Below are 18,927 nucleotides of genomic sequence, written 5' to 3' on the forward strand. Positions count from 1 at the left end.
TTCATGCATATATCGACAATTTGAATTCAATTTTATTCATGAAAATGATGATTGATTGAGAAACATTAGAAATTGGGTCTGGCTGCTAATGCTAAAGGTGAATATCTATAACATAAAGGTGAATATCAATTACAATCACACGACACCTATAACATAAAAATCAATAAGCTAATGCTAAAAAGGCCCTGCATGAGTGCAATTGAGGTTGGTTATAGATATTCACCTTTATCATTTTTAGTTTCTTTCAATGACGTGGATATGGATATTAGCTCACTAATCATCTACTTGGGGACTTGGAGTAGTAGTTCATGCATATATCGGCAATTTGAATTCAATTTTATTCATGAAAATGATGATTGATTGAGAAACATTAGAAATTGGGTCTGGCTGCTTTGCCTAACCCACAACTTATGAAGCCTCTTAGCCTCTAGATGGGTAAAACATGGTAATCAGATAAGTGGGATAGGCCTTTATTTGAAAAGTTGTAACATTTACCTTTATTATATCGTGAAGAATGGAATTCATTGAGTGATCTAAGTAGCCTCTCATTGACAGAAAGGTTGGTAATGGTGTTATTCTTAAATGATCAAAATTTGTTACTTCCATGTTTTGGGCCACAGTGGCAAATTCCTAGTTTAGTCTCTAGGAGCAGAGGAGGACTAGTAGTTGTCAAGGAGACGTACCATAGTTTTGGGGGATCTAACTATCTAAGATTCTAAGGAGGTCAGTGATATAGACTTCGATGGAGACATGGGGATGTGATTGGAACAGAGAAGAAGGTAAAGACAATTTTCTAGAGAGAGAAAAATATGATAAACTTTAATAAAAAGAACATTTAAATAGAAATAAAGAAAGAATAAAAAGTTTTAACCAAATAAAAAGAATAGAAAGTTTGATGAATATGCACGTGAAAAGCTGGCTAACTAAAGTAGAAAAAGTAATTTTTTTTCAACTACAATTTGAAATTTTTTATAACGAGTGAATAAGAACAAACTCGTTAAAAAAAAAAAAAAAAAAAACATTAAAAAATTTGTACCAAACAGAACTGTCCTCAAGGACGAAACCAAAAATTTAGTGTGACCAAAAAATTTTCAACGTTTAATAATGAAAATTATATAAAATTTCAAGAATAAATTAATCTATAAAAAATAAATTTACGGCCATTTCCAACACTAAGAAACTATAAATAAAAAAGATTGTCTATTTCTTAAATTGGGTGAATTACATTCAGCATCCTGAGATTTGTGGTAAAGTCAAATAAGTCAAAGACATTTCAAAACTAACTAATTTGGTCCCTAAATTATATGCTAAATACAAAAATTTCATTTTTAAAAGCATATGATTTGGGGACCAAATTGGTTATTTTTGAAATATTTTGGACTTGCTTAGTATTAGCTTAAATCTTAGGGTGCCAACTGTAATTTACCCTAAATTAAAACATTTCATGTATGTTAATCATCTATCAATATGTATTAAATTTTATTCAGCAAAAAAAATAAAAAGTACTAAATTTTACAGCAATTTCTCTCATCCTTATATTACTAAAATTATGCTGTCATATCCTATTTCGCATCTATATTTCGCATCTATATATATGTGAAAAATAAATTTGAGAACCAAAAACAAAAATCAACTCCAATAACTATCAAAAAAAAAAATTTATAAATTGATGACTGACAACGGGAGAAAAATTTAACTTTGCAAAGATGCAAACAATGAAAAGATTTAACATGAAAATAATGAATTCAATTCGATTTTATCAGAAATACTCAACATTATGTTATACTCACCAAACTACATAAAAAAAAAGGAGATGATTTTCAAAACATAATATTTTCTTCATTCTTTTAGTTATAACTTATATCATTACTTAAACATGAAAACATATATTGTAAATCTGTTTGTGGGGTCAATTTTATAATTAATATTATTAAGGGAGTTTTTAGAAAATTAGATTGAAACCCTATCTATATATAAGCTAATTAATTATAAGTCAGTGTATAAAGAGATATTTTTGAAAAATGACTTCTGAATTTGTTAAAGTAGAGAAAGATTGACGGAATACTTGAGTTAAGAGCTTAAAAAATCTCATCTTTTATCAAATCTCAGCTTTATATGAAATTAAAATATTTTTATGTGAATATTTTTGGTTAGTAGTGAGACTATCTAAATATCTAATGAATTTTATAACGTAAACAAAGAAGTGTTTAGAATTAAGGTCCGTTTGTTATTGTTATTTAAATAATAATTTTTAATATTTAAATAATATTACACATATTTTTATACACTTTTTATCCATAAATATTTTCAAAAAATATAAACAATTTTACTAAAATAATATTATCAAACTGCCCTTATATTTCAGTAATTGGACGCTAGTAATGCAGATTTTTCTATCTCGATGTTGTGATTTTTGTTTCCTATGCCCACTGTTGTGTCATGCGTGTAAGTGTAGATGGAACATGGAAGTCGCAGAAGGTTAGGCATGGTGAGTCAGGTTCTGCACAAGTTTCTGCCAAAAAGAAGCTCTACCGAATTGTGGATTTGGTGAAAAAAAAAAAAAAAAAAGGGAAAAATGGTGTATCCGTAAAAGTTGGGGCCGTTTGGTATGATATTTTTTTTAATTTTTTAATAATATTACACATATTTTTATAAATTTTTTTACATCTACTTATTTTTAAAATATACAAATACCATTACTAAAATAATCAAGTTACTTTGATTTTATATGATACAGTACATTTTCCTAGTTTTGTTCTCATCTCTAAAGAGAACTAGGGGTGGCAGGAGATTAAAAGAAATAAATAAATAAAAGATAGGTCTAGGTGGTGTCCTTTTCAAATTTACTTTTGACCCTATATGGCTATATGTATATTGTATTCTATAGGCTTTATAACGAGGGAACTATTAGTGGCTTAAAGTAAAGAAACAAAAATATTATGACTATGTGCATTTTTGCTATAAGATACAGTGAATTATTTGTTAGGCTTAGTGAGAGATAGAATTTATATATATAAATTAATGATGGTTCTAAAATATAGGATAAGTCTCCTGTGATACTATTTTTGTCCTTATGAGAAGAGTTAATAATGATAAATTATTAAATATTTTTAGCAATTTTTCTTCTAGTCGGGTATTATTATAAATTTTTCTTAAATTATTTGATTATTAAGTAAATAGTACCTTTAAAATTGTTTTGAGTGATATCTAAGAATTTTAGAGAAGGTGTTAGAGAGAAGTTCCTTTTAGTATGACTTTTGGAGATAAGTAGCCATTCTCCTAAGTTGTTTAATTTTGCATATATCACTGCAATTAAGCTACTAAATATTGGTTTACAAATGTTACAATTTTATTTCTATTGTTTTAGCTACATTGATTTAAAGTAAAGAATAAAGAATTATCACAAATATATTTGATTACTGAATATATGATTTTATATATGTATTTGAATTAGGTATATTTATATTTGAACTATGATTTGATATATATGATTTTGAACAATTTAACTATATTTTGACTTTGATACCTAGTCAATGGGGGTTATTCATCAGTACCGAAACTAGTACTATTTAGGGCATTACAAGCTTATTGTGTCTCCGGGCCCAGCTAATGGGGGATATACATTAGCATGGAGCTATTTTCACCTAAATCTGATGCCCAGCCACGGGGATATAGCGTGACCATAATCGTAAAAGATTGTTAAGAATATGAATTATGTCTAAGTATTTGATCTATTTTGAGCCCTTGAAACTGCTTATGTGTTTTTAGAACCCATTGTAAATTACAGCTTTTGACATATGGAAAATTGATTATTTTCTAATCCATCTATGATATATTTGTAAGATTAAAATATTCGATCTATGTACAACTTATTATTTTACAGATCTATTTACTTGATAGAACTTATTAAGACTTTGGTTACTTATTGAGTTGTCAACTCACCCCCCTTTTTCCCCCCAATTTCAGATTGTTAAGAATAACAAGTTTTGGGAATTTTGCTGTTGTGTTGTGAGCATGAAAGAAGCTTAGTGATTTTGGGATTAGATGGTCTTGTAATAGTCTTACATCTTTTGGCCAATTGGCATTATGTACATGAGGTTTGGATTTTGTTCCTTTTGAATTATTGGAGATTTATTCATAAAGAAATTGTTGAGGTATTTTGGATTTATTTGATGTAATTTTTTAGGATAAATTTTAGTTGCTAAAAAGGTCTTACACACTTGTAGGGTACTTACTTTATAAGCGTGCAGTCGTTGTCATGTGCCTATCTTTATAATTGGGTTTGGGGCATGACATATATAGTTGGCCAATATATTTTATTTTTATTTTTATTTTTATTTTTTCTTATAACTAATATTAGTTAATTAACTATGAAAAAATATATAAAATGAAAAGACATAATATTTTTTTTAATCCTAAAGTTTAAGCATTGTGCGTAGAATAATACAAAATTAGTAATAAGATTGATTCAAAATATTTTCATTTTTCAAAATTAATTAGAGACACACACACAAAAAGAGAAAAGAAATGAGCGTACGTAAGATCTGATTATTTGTGGACAAATTGATAAGATTTTTTGAGGTGGTTAACATCTTCAATATACCGTATAGTACCACTTGTGTTTAAATATTTATCAACAAGTTTATATATATATGATGATGATGATGCCGAAAAATCAACAGTGAGCTACACGATCCTCGCATACTCAAAGCAAGACCTACACAACAAAAAGAGAAGACCTAACAGAGAGCACCGGTGTGGTGCCCGCCAAATACCCTCTGAAGGTCAAGTTAGAACTATTCTCATAAATCTAGAGTGCTAGAGAAGGGTAAATTATACGTACCTTGGCTAGTGAGGGTATTGGGGCTTTTATAGTAGAAAAGTCGACTTCTTTTTCCTTGGCTTAGAAGTCCTTTTCATATAGGAATCCTTATAAGCGTATTCCTCGAAATCCTTTTCCTTATAGGAGTCTTTGTAATCATCATTGCGTGTGGGGCACAAGAAACTTCCATATATGTATATATGTGGAGACCAAGTTAGGGTTTCGTCAAAATCGTCAGCCTAGTTATTCCCTTCATCTTGGTGGCGTCAGCCTCCAACATAAGTTAAGGGTTAATGTCGTTAGCTTTGTAGACTTCTAGGTCCATCGGCTCTGTAGACTTCTAGGTCCGTCAGCTTGTAGACATATATAAGGCCGACGGGCTTATTCAGGGCGTCACTATACATCTTGTCATGTGTAGTCCGAGTATTACAAAATTACCCTTATCATCTGCCCCCTACTCCACAACCTCGTCAACTAAAGTTGACGGGTTGTGGAGTTCAATTCTAGACTTTCATTTATTTAATTGTATTTATCCAGGGATGGGAAAGAGGCATTTATAGGTGGTCCTTTGAGCAACGTGCATTAATTGCTTGAACACGTGTCGTGCTCCAATTGGATCCGCTTTTGGACGAGAGTGTCGCTTTGTCTTTTGTGCACCCTTTGATTCTACATATATATATACCTCAGTTTTTCTATCCTCCCCAATTTATTGCCAATCCTCAAAGAGAGAGATCTTACTTACTCGGAGAACCTTGTCCTCATCATCATTATTCTTCTGTTTTGTTAAGTCCATCACTTTTTAGAGACCGTTTACTTGGTAAGTCTTCTCTTCCATCTGTCATTTTATTATTACGTTTTTAGTTGGCAGTGTAGTTTTTTAGCAAGGCCGTCAACTTAGGTACATAGAATAACTCTGTCGCTTGTAGGTAAAAAATGACTAGGGAAGCGATTAGTGAGCAGTCGTCAGTCCGTGAAGGAGTGGGCTATGACGAAGTTTTCAAAATAGGACGGGAGCTCGAGGAGGGTCAATCCTGGTCGGCAGAAAGAGAGACGTCAGCCCGTTCTCCTGACGAGGACGGGGATTATATAGGAGGGGAAGACAAGGAAGAGATAGACGAGGGAGAAGTTGATAGTGAGGGAGAAATTGACGGTGAGGAAGAGATTGAAGAAGACAGGGTAATTAAGGGTGATGAGGACGAAGATGACGCAGATGGTAGGACCCCCGAGGTTGGGAGTTCGGTAAACCCTGGAAGTGGTCATGTTCATCCATTCATACTTCCTCAAATGTGGACCGTCAATGAATTTCTTCCAAAGATGACGTCCAAAATTTTCAAGAACTTGAAGGACCGTTTCCAAATCCCAGACCACATACCAATCCGTCTTCCTGAGAAGTTCGAGAAGTGCTATTCTGGGGAGACGGAGGACATTGGTATGTATGACGCCATGCTGGCAGTGGGGTTGAGGTTATCGTTGACGGCATTACACTGTCAGTTGGCCAACTTTCTTGGTCTTTCCGTCAGTCAAATCGCCCCTAATGCCTGAAGGATCTTCATAGGATCGAAGATCTTGTGGGGTCGTCTAAGTGGAGGGAACCGTTAGCTTACGCTAGACGAGTTTTTCTGGTGTTACCATCCCCATCATATCGTCTCCTTTCAAGGGATTTATCGTTTTGCTGCTCGGAAAAAAGTACTCAAACTTGTATCAGACATGCCCGATTCCAACAGGAACTGGAAGGGCAGATACTCTTTTGTTAAAGGAACGGATTGGGTATGCCGTCCGGAAGAGTGGGACTTAATGCCCTACGGTTTTGATAACACTTGGGGCATAGTTAAGGAGTCAGGTTTTATGCTGTCATTTTTTCTTTGCTAAATTTTCAACTTTCTAGCATGTATTCTAATGTCGTCGTCTTTTTTGGTTTTAGCTAATGTCCGTCCAACCATTACTGGTAAGCAGGAAGCATTCATCAAACGGGTTCTTGAAATCCCCTTTGAAAAGCGCAAGTGCAGGGACTTGATTACCCTCGATACACTACGTGCGTATTGTGGTGGTCCAGTGCCAACTCCAGTGGCTCGTAAAATTAACTCTTACTCTCGTCGTCGTGAGTATCTCTTATTTACCTTCGTCGTTTTATTCCTTTTACTTTTTCTAACTTGTACCCGTCACTTAATGTATGTAGAAATAGAGGCTGCAAGGTTGAGGGCATAGGTGCGCGTATTCGCTGCCCAACAGAAGAAAAAAGAAGAGAGTAAGGTGAAGGTTGATGGAGCGTCTTCGTTAGTTCCAAAGGCCGTCGGGAAGGGTGTGCTTAAGAGAAAACCCGACAGAAAGGATGATCGTCCCCCTAAGAAGCCTACCGTTACCATTGGGGACAAGTCCACAAAAATGCTGACGCCCCCCAAGACTGGCCACGGAGTGGGTAAGGGTCTGATGATGTTGCCGGGTCCTGTTGCTTATAGGCTAGACCGTCGTCTTCTTACGCATAAAAACTACGCCATCGAGATGGTGGGACCCATCATCAGAGATAAGGATACAGATCCTTGTGCTGAGGAGGGGACTGACGAGTTAGGGGCGTAAGGCCTCTTTGATCTTACTCGGGTACGTTTTCCTTTGCCTCTATCTTTCTTGCATTCTTGTCTAGTAGCTGACGGCTATCGTGTCTTGTAGGCGTTGGTGCATATGAAAGCCTTGCAAGATAGGGGCATCGCTAAAGAGGGAGTAATTGCCCGCTTGCATAAGCGCATAGAGCAGCTGACGGATGAGGAGGAACAGTACAAGGGTGCCATTTGCTCTCTTAACAAGGAGGTAAAAAACTTGAAGGGGAAGCTGCAGGAGGAGGGTCGTCAGAGAAAGAGTGAGCAAGAAGCAAGGGAGAAAGTGGAGAAAGAGCTGACGACCCTCTTTAAACAAGTGGAGATGGCCATAACTGATGCTGTAAATGACTACAAGGCCTCGCAGTAGTTCATAGATTTCTGTGGCGGATATTACGGTGAAGGGTTTGAGGACTGCCTCAAACGGGTTAAGTCCCTTTATCCTCATCTGGATTTTTCTAAGGATACTATGGATGAGCCTCTGCCGTCTACTCCTGCTGACGACACTGTCTATGAGGACAATGACGACTCCACTGAGTCTAACCCAAAGGATGGTAATGTGGTTCTCGCTCAGCCAGTCACAAATGCTGTCGTCTCCTCTTTAGCCCATGAACGCCAAGGACAATATTGCCGGGGAGAAGGTTGACGTTGTTGGGGAGAAGGTTGACGGAGACTCTCCTCCAGTTCCTTAGCTTTTTGTAAATCTTTTCTTTGATCTGTTTTGTTTTTAAGCTACTATAAAATGCCCTTTTTGTTTTTTGGGATGGATTTTGTAAAGACTAACTTATGTTGATTTATATCCATTCCTTTCAGTACGTTTCATTGTTGATTTACTTTAGATATCTGCGTTCTATGGCCTTAAACCCGTCAACTCTGTGGACCTGTCAACTTAGTGGTTGACCTGTCCTTTTTTGGAGTCGTCCACTTTTTGGTAGCAGGCTTGTCTACTTTGTGAACCTCTAATGAGAAATTCGTCCAACTTGTGGACATAGAAATAAGCCCGTCCATCTACTGGACTTGCTGATAAATCCGTATGTTTTTTGTGGACTTAGTAACAAACTTTGTCCATTTTGTGGACTTGAAAATGAGCTTGTCCATTTGTGGACCTAACAATAAGCTCGTCCATCTGGTTTACTTAATAAGCTCGTCCATCTGGTGGACTTAATAATAAACTGTCCATTTTATGGACTTTAACAATAGGCTTGTCCATTTGGTGGACTTAATAATAAGCTTGTCCATCTTGTGGACTTGGTAATAACCTGTCCATTTTGTGGACTTAACAATAAGCTTTGTCCATTTGGTGGACTTGATAATGAGCTCGTCCATCTGTTGGACTTAGTAATAACCTGTCCATTTTGTGGTTGTCCATTTGGTGGACTTAATAATAAGCTCGTCCATCTGCTGGACTTGGTAATAACCTGTCCATTTTGTGGACTTAACAATAAGCTTTGTCCATTTGGTGGACTTAATAATAAGCTCGTCCATCTTATGGACTCGTCCTTTTTTCGGACTTTGTCTACTTTATGGACTTGGTAATATATTGTAGAAAAAACACGCTTAAGTCATATCTGAATGAAACTCCTCTTATTATGATAAAACCATGCAACGTAGAAAAATAGTTCTAAAACAAAAAACCTGCCCGTTGGGCTAAAAAAAGAGTTATTGTAGCAAAATCTAAAGCAAAATAGAAATTCTGAGGAGTTAGCAAAATTTAAAAATAAGGGGGGTGTTGTTGTTCACGCTATCTTCTTTACTGGTAGTACTTCCGCAGGTGTTCGACGTTCCATGGGTGGTGTAGTTTTCGTTCATCCATTGTCTCCAGGTGGTAAGTACCCTTCCTTTGCCATGATGTGACTCAGTAAGGTCTTTCTCAATTGGAGCTGAGCTTTCCTTGGGTAGGGTCTCTAGCAGCGCCAATGACTTTCCTTAAAATGAGATCTCCGACCTAAAAGTCTCTGTGTCGGACTTGGGAGTTGTAGTGCTTAGCCATACGGTCCTGGTACCGTGCGAGCCTTTGTTCTACTGTCACCTTGACTTCGTCAACTAAGTCAAGCTGTAGACGCATAGTCTCGTCGTTTTTTCTTTCATCATGGTTAGAGACTCTGTAGCTTGTGAGTTTGACCTCAGCTGGAATGACTGCTTCACTTCCGTATGCTAGCCGAAATGGTGTTTCCCCAATGGGTGTCCTCGTCGTCGTCCTATACGCCCATAGTATGCTTGGCAACTCTTCAGGCCATATGCCCTGTGCCCCCTCAAGCTGAGTCTTGATAATTTTGAGCAAAGATCGGTTCGTGACCTCAACTTGTCCGTTTACTTGAGGGTAAGCGAGGGAGGAGTAGTGATTTTTGATTCCTAACTGCGAGCAAAAATCTCGGAAAGAGTCGTTGTCAAATTGTTTCCCGTTGTTTGAGACTAGGACTCTAAGGATTCCAAACCTGCATATGATGGATCTCCAGATGAAGCTTCTCATGTTTTTCTCCGTAATGGTGGCTAAGGCTTCAGCTTCCACCCATTTCGTGAAGTAGTCTATGCCCACAATCAGGAACTTAAGCTGTCGCACTGCTATTGGGAATGGCCCCATAATGTCTAAGCCCCACTGAGCGAATGACCATGGAGCTGTCATAGGGGTCAACTCTTCGAATGGCTTTCTTGTGATATTGCTGAATCTTTCGCATTTGTCACAGGCTTTGACATAAGTCTGAGTGTTTTTTTGCATGGTGGGTCAATAGTACCCTGCTCGGATCAGCTTGTGTGCCAATGATCGTGATCTTGAGTGATTTCCGTAGATCCCTTCGTGAACTTCTCTCATGAAGTAATCTGCTTCTTTGGGACCCAAACACCTCAAGTATGGGCGGGAGAAGCCTCTTTTATATAGGACGCCCTTCATTAAAATGAACTGTGCTGCTTGGACCTTCAGCTTTCTTGCAGTTTCCCTTCCGTCTGGTAAGATGCCGTTTTTCAAATAAGAGACTATCGACGTGGTCCAGTTACTTTCGGAACCTATCTCCTACATACCGATGAAGTCTATTAGTGGTGGTCATATGTTTGACTAAAGCGGTTTTGGCAAGGCGGTCGGCTTGCTCATTCTCTCCTCTTAGGATTTGGATAATTTTGGCCTTTAGCTCATCTACCTTTCTCTTTACTTGGTCCAGATATCTCTTCATCCTTTCACCTCTACACTTATAGACCCCGTTTACTTGGTTAGTGACGACCTGAGAGTCACAGTAAAGGACAACTCTTACGGTTTCTGCTGCTTTGGCAAGGTCAAGTCCTACTACTAAGGCTTCATACTCTGCTTCATTATTAGTGGTAGGGAAGTTGAGACGGATCATACATTCGATTTGGTCCCCTTTAGGAGAGAGAAGTACAACACCAATACCTCCGGCCTACTTGTTCGATGACCCGTCTGTATGTATGCTCCACCGCGGATATTCATTTGCCCCCTCGTCTTCCCCGTTGGTAAATTCTGCTATGAAGCCAACGACGACCTACCCTAAGATGGCGGTGCGTGGGCGGTATTGGACATCAAACTCACTCAATTCTATCTCCCATAGCGCTAACTGACCAGCGGCTTCGAGGTTGCTTATGGCCCGTCGTAAGGGTTTTTCGGTTAGAACGATTACCGTGTGTGCTTGGAAGTATGGTTTGAGTTTGCGGGCTACTGTAACTAAGGCAAAGGCTAGCTTTTCCATGGGTGGGTACCTCTCCTCTGCACCACGAAATGCCCGGCTGGCGTAGTGCACGGGCTTTTAAACCTTGTTTTCCTCTCTGACCAAGGCCGCGCTTATAGCTGTCGGGGAGACAGCCAAATACAGGAAGAACTCTTCCCTTGGTTGTGAAGGACTTAGTAGTGGTGGGGAGGAAAGGTAGGCCTAAGAATTTCCCAGTTGTTACCCTGAATGCACACTTGCTCGGATTAACCTTCATGTTGTAGGAGTGAAGGGTGCTGAAGGTTTCCTCAAGGTCCTTCAAATGATTTTCTTCTCTTCGGCTTTTTACCAACATGTCGTCGACGTAGACTTGAACGCTCCTCCTGAGTTGGTTCGCAAACATCTTGTTCATGAGCCTTTGATACGTGGCGCTCGTGTTCTTAAGGCCGAATGACACTACCTTGTAACAAAAAAGACCTTGGCTAGTAACAAATAAGGTCTTTTCCTGATCCACTTCATCCATCCGGATCTGATTGTACCTTGAGAAGGTGTCCATGAAACTCAATAGCTGATGCTGAGCTGTAGAGTCTACTAGTACGTCAACTCGTGGAAGGGGATAGCTATCCTTAGGGCATGCTTTATTCAGATCTGTGAAGTTTACGCACATCCTCCATTTCTCGTTGGCCTTCTTGACCATCACCACATTCGCTAGCCAGTTAGGATAGTAAACTTCCTTGATAAAGCCCGCCTCTTGTAACTTGCCGACTTCTTCTGCTATTGCTCAGTCTCGCTCTAGGGCAAATGCTCGCTTTTTCTGCCGGATGGGTGGAAAGGAAGGCAACACATTCAACCTGTGTACTATGACTGACGGGTTGATTCATGGCATGTCTTCATGACTCCAGGCAAACACATCCTGATTCTCTTTAAGGAAGGCTACGAGCTCTTGGCGAACCGTCAGGCTAGCGAGAGTACCGATCTTTGTGGTTCTGTCTTATTTGGAGCTATCAAAAGGTATCTCCTCCAGCCTCTCTATGGGTTCTGCCCCCGTCCGCTGTTCTTCAACGCTCAAGGTCTATAGGTGGTCGTTCACGGCTACTTGATCTCCTCGCAATTCTCCTACTCCGTACTTCATGGGGAATTTAATCATCAGGTGGTAGGTCGAAGTTATGGCCTTCCATGAGTTGAGGGTTGGTCGTCCTATGATGGCATTATAAGTGGAGGAGCAATCGACCACAAGGAATGTAACATCCCTAGTGATTTGCTGAGGATAGTCCTCGATCGTTACAGGCAATGTGACTGCGCCAAGGGGGTACACTTTTGTTCCTCCAAACCCGACGAGTGGAGTGTTGGTTGGAACTAGATGTTCTCTATCGATCCGCATCTGTTGAAATGCTGGGTAGTAGAGAATGTTTGTGGAGCTTCCGTTGTCAACCAAGACCCGGTATGTGTTATAGTCTCCTACTTTGATGCTAATGACGAGTGCGTTGTCATGTGGGCGGTGAAGACGTTGAGCATCTTCTTCCGAGAAACCGATAATTGGGTTATCAACCCACGGTATCTTTGAGACGACGCCTATCATTTGAACATTCTGAACCATTCTAAGGTATGACTTTCAGGCCTTCCTGGATGAGCCGGTAGGCGCCGTTCCTCCCACAGTCATCCTTATGTCTCCCAGGGGTGGTTTGGGACGCTCGTTGTCCCGTCGGGGGGCTCGCTCTTGTGTAGGCGGATCTATTCTCTCCCTGCTGACGAACTTTTGTAACTTCCCTTGTCTAATAAAGGCTTCGATTTGCTGCTTCAAGTCATAGCAATCCGCAGTTTCATGGCCGTGGTCACGATGGAAGCAACAGTACCTATCTCTAGGCCGTTTGTTGGGATCTCCCTTCAACTTTCTAGGGAAGGTTAAGGTTCCTTCATCCTTGATTTGCATTAGGAGTTGGTCGATTAGGGCTGTTAGCGAGGTGAAGCTCGTGAATCTCCCTGTCGGGGGCTTAAAGTGCCTGTCTTCCCGTCGCTCTCCGATTTTTGCCATCTTTCGCCACCTATCCTGTCGCGTGTCTTCCTGTCTTTCTCTCTTTATTGGCTTTTCCTCTCGAGCCAGCAACGCATCTTCAACATTCATGTACTTGGTGGCCTTGTAAAGCACATCCGACATGGTTTTTGGGTTATTCTTGTACAAAGTAAACAAAAACTTACTCTTCTGTAACCTATTTGTGAAGGCTGCTACAAGTATCTTGTTGTTAGCTTCGTCAATCGAGAGCGCTTCCTTGTTAAAGCGAGCTATGTAGGATCTCAACGTCTCATCCTCTCGCTGCTTGATACTCATCAAGCATGCAGTAGACTTCTTGTATCTATGTCCCCCAATAAAGTGCGAGGTAAACTGGGTGCTTAGCTCCTTGAAAGTGCTGATGGAGTTAGGTGTTAGTCTGCTGACCCAAATTCTCGCAGGTCCTTTTAGCATTGTAGGGAAGGCCCTACACATGATCTCGTTTGCTACTCCTTGAAAATGCATCAAGGTCTTAAAAGTCTCTAGGTGATCGAGAGGGTCCTTGACTTCGTCGTAGCTTTCTATATGGGGCATACGAAACTTCTGCGACAGGGGGAAGGGGTTGACGGACGTGGTGAAGGGCGAGTCAGTTCGGTGGACTAGATCATCGAGGTCGTTGGACACTTGTCCTTTGAGGACGTTCATCATAAGGTTCATACGCTCCTTCATCATCTGCATCTCTGCGACAATGTAAAGGGGAGTCGTGTCTGTTGTGGAAGGACGGCTCATGTCTTGTCGATCCGGTCTGCTCGGGGCATTACTGCCTTTCGGCCCTTCTCGGTCTCTCCTGTCAATACTGGTACCTTCTTGATCTTCCTCTTGGGTAACCATAACAACGTTCTTCTGCCGTAGCTGTTCTTCAAGGTCTTGATTCTGTTTAGTGAGACGTTCCACTGCTACCGTGAGGGTCTAAACTTGCCTCTCCAGGGCAGTGGGTTGCGGCTTGTCTCCCTAAATGTTGTTGGTAGTTGCCATCGAGCGAGTAAGTACCATACAACTCTTTGTCCAGGAAGCAATAGGTTAAGGTGCGTAGTTCCCACAGACGACGCCAATTGATGATGCCGAAAAATCAACAGTGAGTTACATGATCCTCGCACACTCGAAGCAAGACCTACACAACAAAAAGAGAAGACCTAACAGAGAGTACCGGTGTGGTGCCAGCCAAATACCCTCCGAAAGTCAAGTTAGACCTATTCTCACAACTCTAGAGTTCTAAAGAAGGGTAAATTATTGGGGCTTTTATAGTAGAAAAGTCAACCTCTTTCCTTGACTTAGAAATCCTTTTCATATAGGAATCCTTATGAGCATATTCCTTATAAGAGTCTTTGTAATCATCATTGTGCATGGGGCACAAGAAACTTCCATATATGTATATACATGGAGACCAAGTTAGGGTTTCGTCAGAACCGTCAACCTAGTTATTCCCTTCATCTTGGCGGCGTCAGCCTCCAACATAAGTCAAGGGTTAATATCGTCAGCTTTGTAGACTTCTAGGTTCGTCGGCTCTGTAGACTTCTAGGTCCGTCAGCTTGTAGACATATATAAGGTCGATGGGCTTATTCGGGGCGTCACTATACATCTTGTTATGTGTAGTCCGAGTATTACAAAATTACCCTTATCAATATATATATATATATATATATATATTTTTATCAGGGGGCCGTAAGTGTAAACCAATTAATTATTTTATTTTTGAAGAGCCTCTTTGTGCCAACTTAATTCTTGAGAGAGAATTAAACCTAGTTTTTGGATTAACTTCAAATTTTAGTTTATACTATTAAACAAAATTTTGTGGCACGAATGGCTCATAGCACCCCTTGGTCTCATAGGGTAATGTAGGGTTCCAAACCTTGCTCTTTTGGTGTGCCATGCATGCAATGGCGAGCCAAAAAGGTTTCTTTGGGGGGTTATACCTACCTTAATCTTATAGGCATGTGTCTGTGACTCTATGTGCATCCATTATAAATTGTATGTAATTACTCAAACTCTAAAAAAATACATACTTAAACTACAATTTTAAGAAAAAAGAAGTTTACACCATTATTACTTATATGTAGAATAATTTGAAGATTTCTTTTTACAATTTTATGATTTTATTACTGATTTTTAGATGTGAAATAATGCATATTCATGGAGCAATACATATTGTGTACACATGATTGTGTACTTTTTGATATATTAATGAATCAATACATATTGGAGCAAAACTGTGAGTAAATCTATTACAAATTGTAGAAACATGGTCAAAACAATTTAAAACTAAATGGCTTAATAAGAAAGGGATTATAGTTTGAGAGATATTATTAGATTTTACACACACAAAAACAATACGTATGCTTATACACACACACACACACACATATATATATATATATATATACACGTGGAGAATTATAACTTGAACTAGAGTTTAAAGTTTTAAAGAAAAAAAAAAATTTTGAGAGGGGCCAAAGTAGTATTTTTTTTTATAAGGTTATAAATATTTTATATTTATACCATATGGGAAAACTAATAGAGGGATTTTAAGAAGTTTAGGCCTTGCCCACAAGTGGCTCCGCCACCGCATGCATGACATGAGCAAATTCAATAGTAAGAGAGAAGATTTTTTGTTTTTTTTTTTTTTTGCTGAATAAGAGAGAAGATTGAAAAGGGTTAATTATTGTTTTCATATTATTGGATTTGAAATGTTCTATACAATATTTACACTTTCATATGAAATGTTTACATATAATATATTATAATAATGTGAAAGAGTGTGAATGTTATTAAATGTGAAATAATGAAAGTCAAAAAAAAAAACCTAAAAAATAATAAAGATATAAATTTCTCTTTCGGTGTATAAATTTAATTATATACATATCCGCAAGAGAAGAATATCAAAAAAATTATTAGAAAAAATGACAAGTCAAAAACAGAGAACAAACCCAAAATGTCAAAGCGCGTAATTAGTTGAAGAAATTTATGCAACGAGAAGATTCATTGAACCTAGACATACTAGTTTTAGTTTCTATATATATTAGGTTTTAACGCTTTGAAGTTTAAAGTTTAAACACCAAGTTGCCATTAAGAGAAAGGAACACACACACACACACAGATATATATATATATATGGGTCCTAAACAAGAAGAAGAAACCACGTTGTCATTGAGGAAGAGGAATGAGGAGTTGGAGAGGGAGCTGAGGAAGAGCAAAGAGAGGGAGGAGCAAATGAAGCAGGAGCTGCAAAGGTCATGGGAGAGGCTCAAAATCGCTGAGGAAGGCGAGGAGAGGCTATGTTCTCAGCTCGCTGAGCTCGAGGCCGAGGCCGTCATCCACGCTCGTGCCTCTCATGCTCGAATTCTCTCTTTAATGGAACAACTCTCCCAACCCCATACTCTTCCATCCTGACTCCGAAAAAATTATTTTATGAGACTGTCTTATTAGAAGTGTTCATCTTACCACATAGGACTGCATGTGAGGTTCGTTATAAGTAACATTTCCTTAAAACAATCTTATAATAAAATACTTTTTCTTATTTTTTTAAGTTTTACGAAAAGTAAGAGATGCAATTTGAGGATGGCTTTTAAAGATAGTGTATATAATACATGTTACCTTTGTATTTGTTGTATATGATTACGATCTGTATGTGTACAGTATTGGAAGATATTCGAGAGATGGGATACGTAGATTAATTTTGTTCCATTAATCCCAAAAAAAAAAAAAAAAAAAGTGTTGCCATCTCTTTTTGTATTTTGTATTTTGTATTTGTTTTTATTCCATATTTTTTAAAGGGATTTCTTTTGTGTACTTTCCTTGTAGTTCTGGCATCTTCGTTTGCAATTTCCATTTCTTAATAATCAGAACATTCTTTAGCCTCTGAAGGAATGAATGAATGAATAGAGAAAAGTAGTCAAAAGTTAATTTCTACCCGATCCAAACAAGGCCTAGAAACAATAATACAACAGTAGAGAAAACTCAGAAAAGGCATTTTAAAAAAAAAAAAAAAAATTTCGTTGCCATCTTGTGCCAAAGCCAAATTGCCAATAATATCCAAGATGATTTTATAAAGCTATACCAAATATATTAAATTATTCTAAATGAAAGGATTTGCTTATTGCTTAAGCATTATGTCTAGTGTGTTTTCCACATCAAAACAGCATATCACAGGAGACGTGCACGCAATATCTCCAAAATTGTTGCTAAACAGAAATTGCTCTTTTAGGATTCGTCTGTATTGCGTTAAAGCACTTTTGTCAAAATAATAATAATAATGTAGTGTGTTCCATTAAAATTTTAAAAGTATTTTTTCCTAAAGTTAAAAAAACGGTTTCAAGGTTAAATTTAAAATTTATACTTTTTAAGAAGAAGAAAAAATATATTACAAATCACTATTCATGTTTTACAAATCTAAAATTTTAAATCATTATTCACAGTAATTTACCGTACAATTAAAACACTAAAAAGTTTTCCAATTAAATCTCCGCATGCAAAAGCTCTACTGTTAAGATGCCGTTTGGATTGAGCTGAATCTCACGTCTGCTGTTGCGTTTTTTTTTTTTTTTTTTTTTTTTTTTTTTTTTTTTTTCTGTCAGCTGCAGCAGGGGACAGCAGTTACTGTTTATAAACAGTAGCAGCACTTTTCCTACTTTTTTTTGTCCCTTTATCAGTTTTGTGGGTCTGTGTATTGTTTACAGACCCACAAATTTCATTTTTCAGTAATTTTTTTATTAAAAATGAGTTTTATGATACTATTTATATATTTAAAAATTATTTTGCTACAATATTTTTAGTTTCAATAAAAATAAGCTTAATCTAAACAAACACTAAAAAGGCTCTATAGTTCTTTCTCAAAAACAAAAAAGGCCGGGAAAAAAGATGCAACTTCCTTGATTCCCTCAAACTTGTGCCATACATATGACCTGACATGTTTTGCACAAAAAGATGCACTAAAACACCTATCCCACATTTCTAGGATGGGATTTTTCAACCTCAAACCTCTCCTTTAAAAAGGGTCCTAAGCCATTGGTTTTACTTTTAGAGGGCGTTTGGATACTGCTGAAACCCAAGTCTGCGTTTTGCGTTTTACTTTTTTTTTTTTTTTTTTTCCTGCACCGTTTCTGATTTTGGGAGACAAGAACACTGTTCACCACTGTTTGACACTGTTTACACACTGTTTGACACTGTTCACACACTGTTTGACACTGTTCACGGGTTAAAAAATATTAAAAAATGGGTCCCACAATACTATTCACACATTTAAAAATTATTTTGCTACAGTGTTTTCAGTTTTCAGTTTCAGCAACAATAAACACACAAAAGACAGAAAAAATATAGAGAGAAAATCCAAATACACTTAAAAAAAAAAGACCTCCTAGTGTTTTTTTTTTTTTTTGAGTTTAGTTTAGAGTTTTATTTTAATTTTTTTGTTTAACATTTTATTTTGATTTTCTTTGGTTAGTAAAGATTTGCCTAAATGCGAAGGGGAATAGTCAAGTCAGTTTTTTTCTTCTTCTTTTTTCCCTTTAAATTTTGTCTTTTGATATCTTTTTATTTTCATTCTTTATTTTCAATATTTTGTACAAAGTTCCTTAATTTTCTGTTTAATTAGTAGATTAATAACATGATTAGGGTAATATAATTTAGTTGAAATCAAGTTTTTGTGCCTAGCGTAAACAACAATTTCGAGCCTGCTTACACACCCTAGGTCACTGAATACGCAACTTGATCCTTACATACGTAGCCTTAACCACATTATGTTTGTTTTCTTCTTTGTTCTTACTTTTGTAGGTGCATATGAGGTTAACCCCAAGTATATCCCTAAAAAAGCTTGTTTAGACCCTG

At 37.7% G+C, this 18,927-nt stretch overlaps 1 protein-coding gene across 1 annotated transcript; it reads right to left on the bottom strand.

Annotated features, from left to right (window-relative positions):
- Nucleotides 1-12,672: 12,672 nt before the first annotated feature.
- Nucleotides 12,673-13,938, bottom strand: LOC115966358. The gene has a single exon (XM_031085604.1). The coding sequence runs from the start codon at nucleotides 13,936-13,938 to the stop codon at nucleotides 12,673-12,675; it is 1,266 nt and encodes a 421-aa protein (XP_030941464.1).
- Nucleotides 13,939-18,927: the final 4,989 nt, after the last annotated feature.

The sequence above is a fragment of the Quercus lobata genome, chromosome 11, assembly GCF_001633185.2.
Source record: "Quercus lobata isolate SW786 chromosome 11, ValleyOak3.0 Primary Assembly, whole genome shotgun sequence".
In the NCBI taxonomy this organism is placed as follows: Eukaryota; Viridiplantae; Streptophyta; class Magnoliopsida; order Fagales; family Fagaceae; genus Quercus; species Quercus lobata.

Excerpts from the sequence above, each read along its gene's own strand:
- LOC115966358 (XM_031085604.1), bottom strand. The coding sequence starts at position 13,938 with ATGGTTACCCAAGAGGAAGATCAAGAAGGTACCAGTATTGACAGGAGA.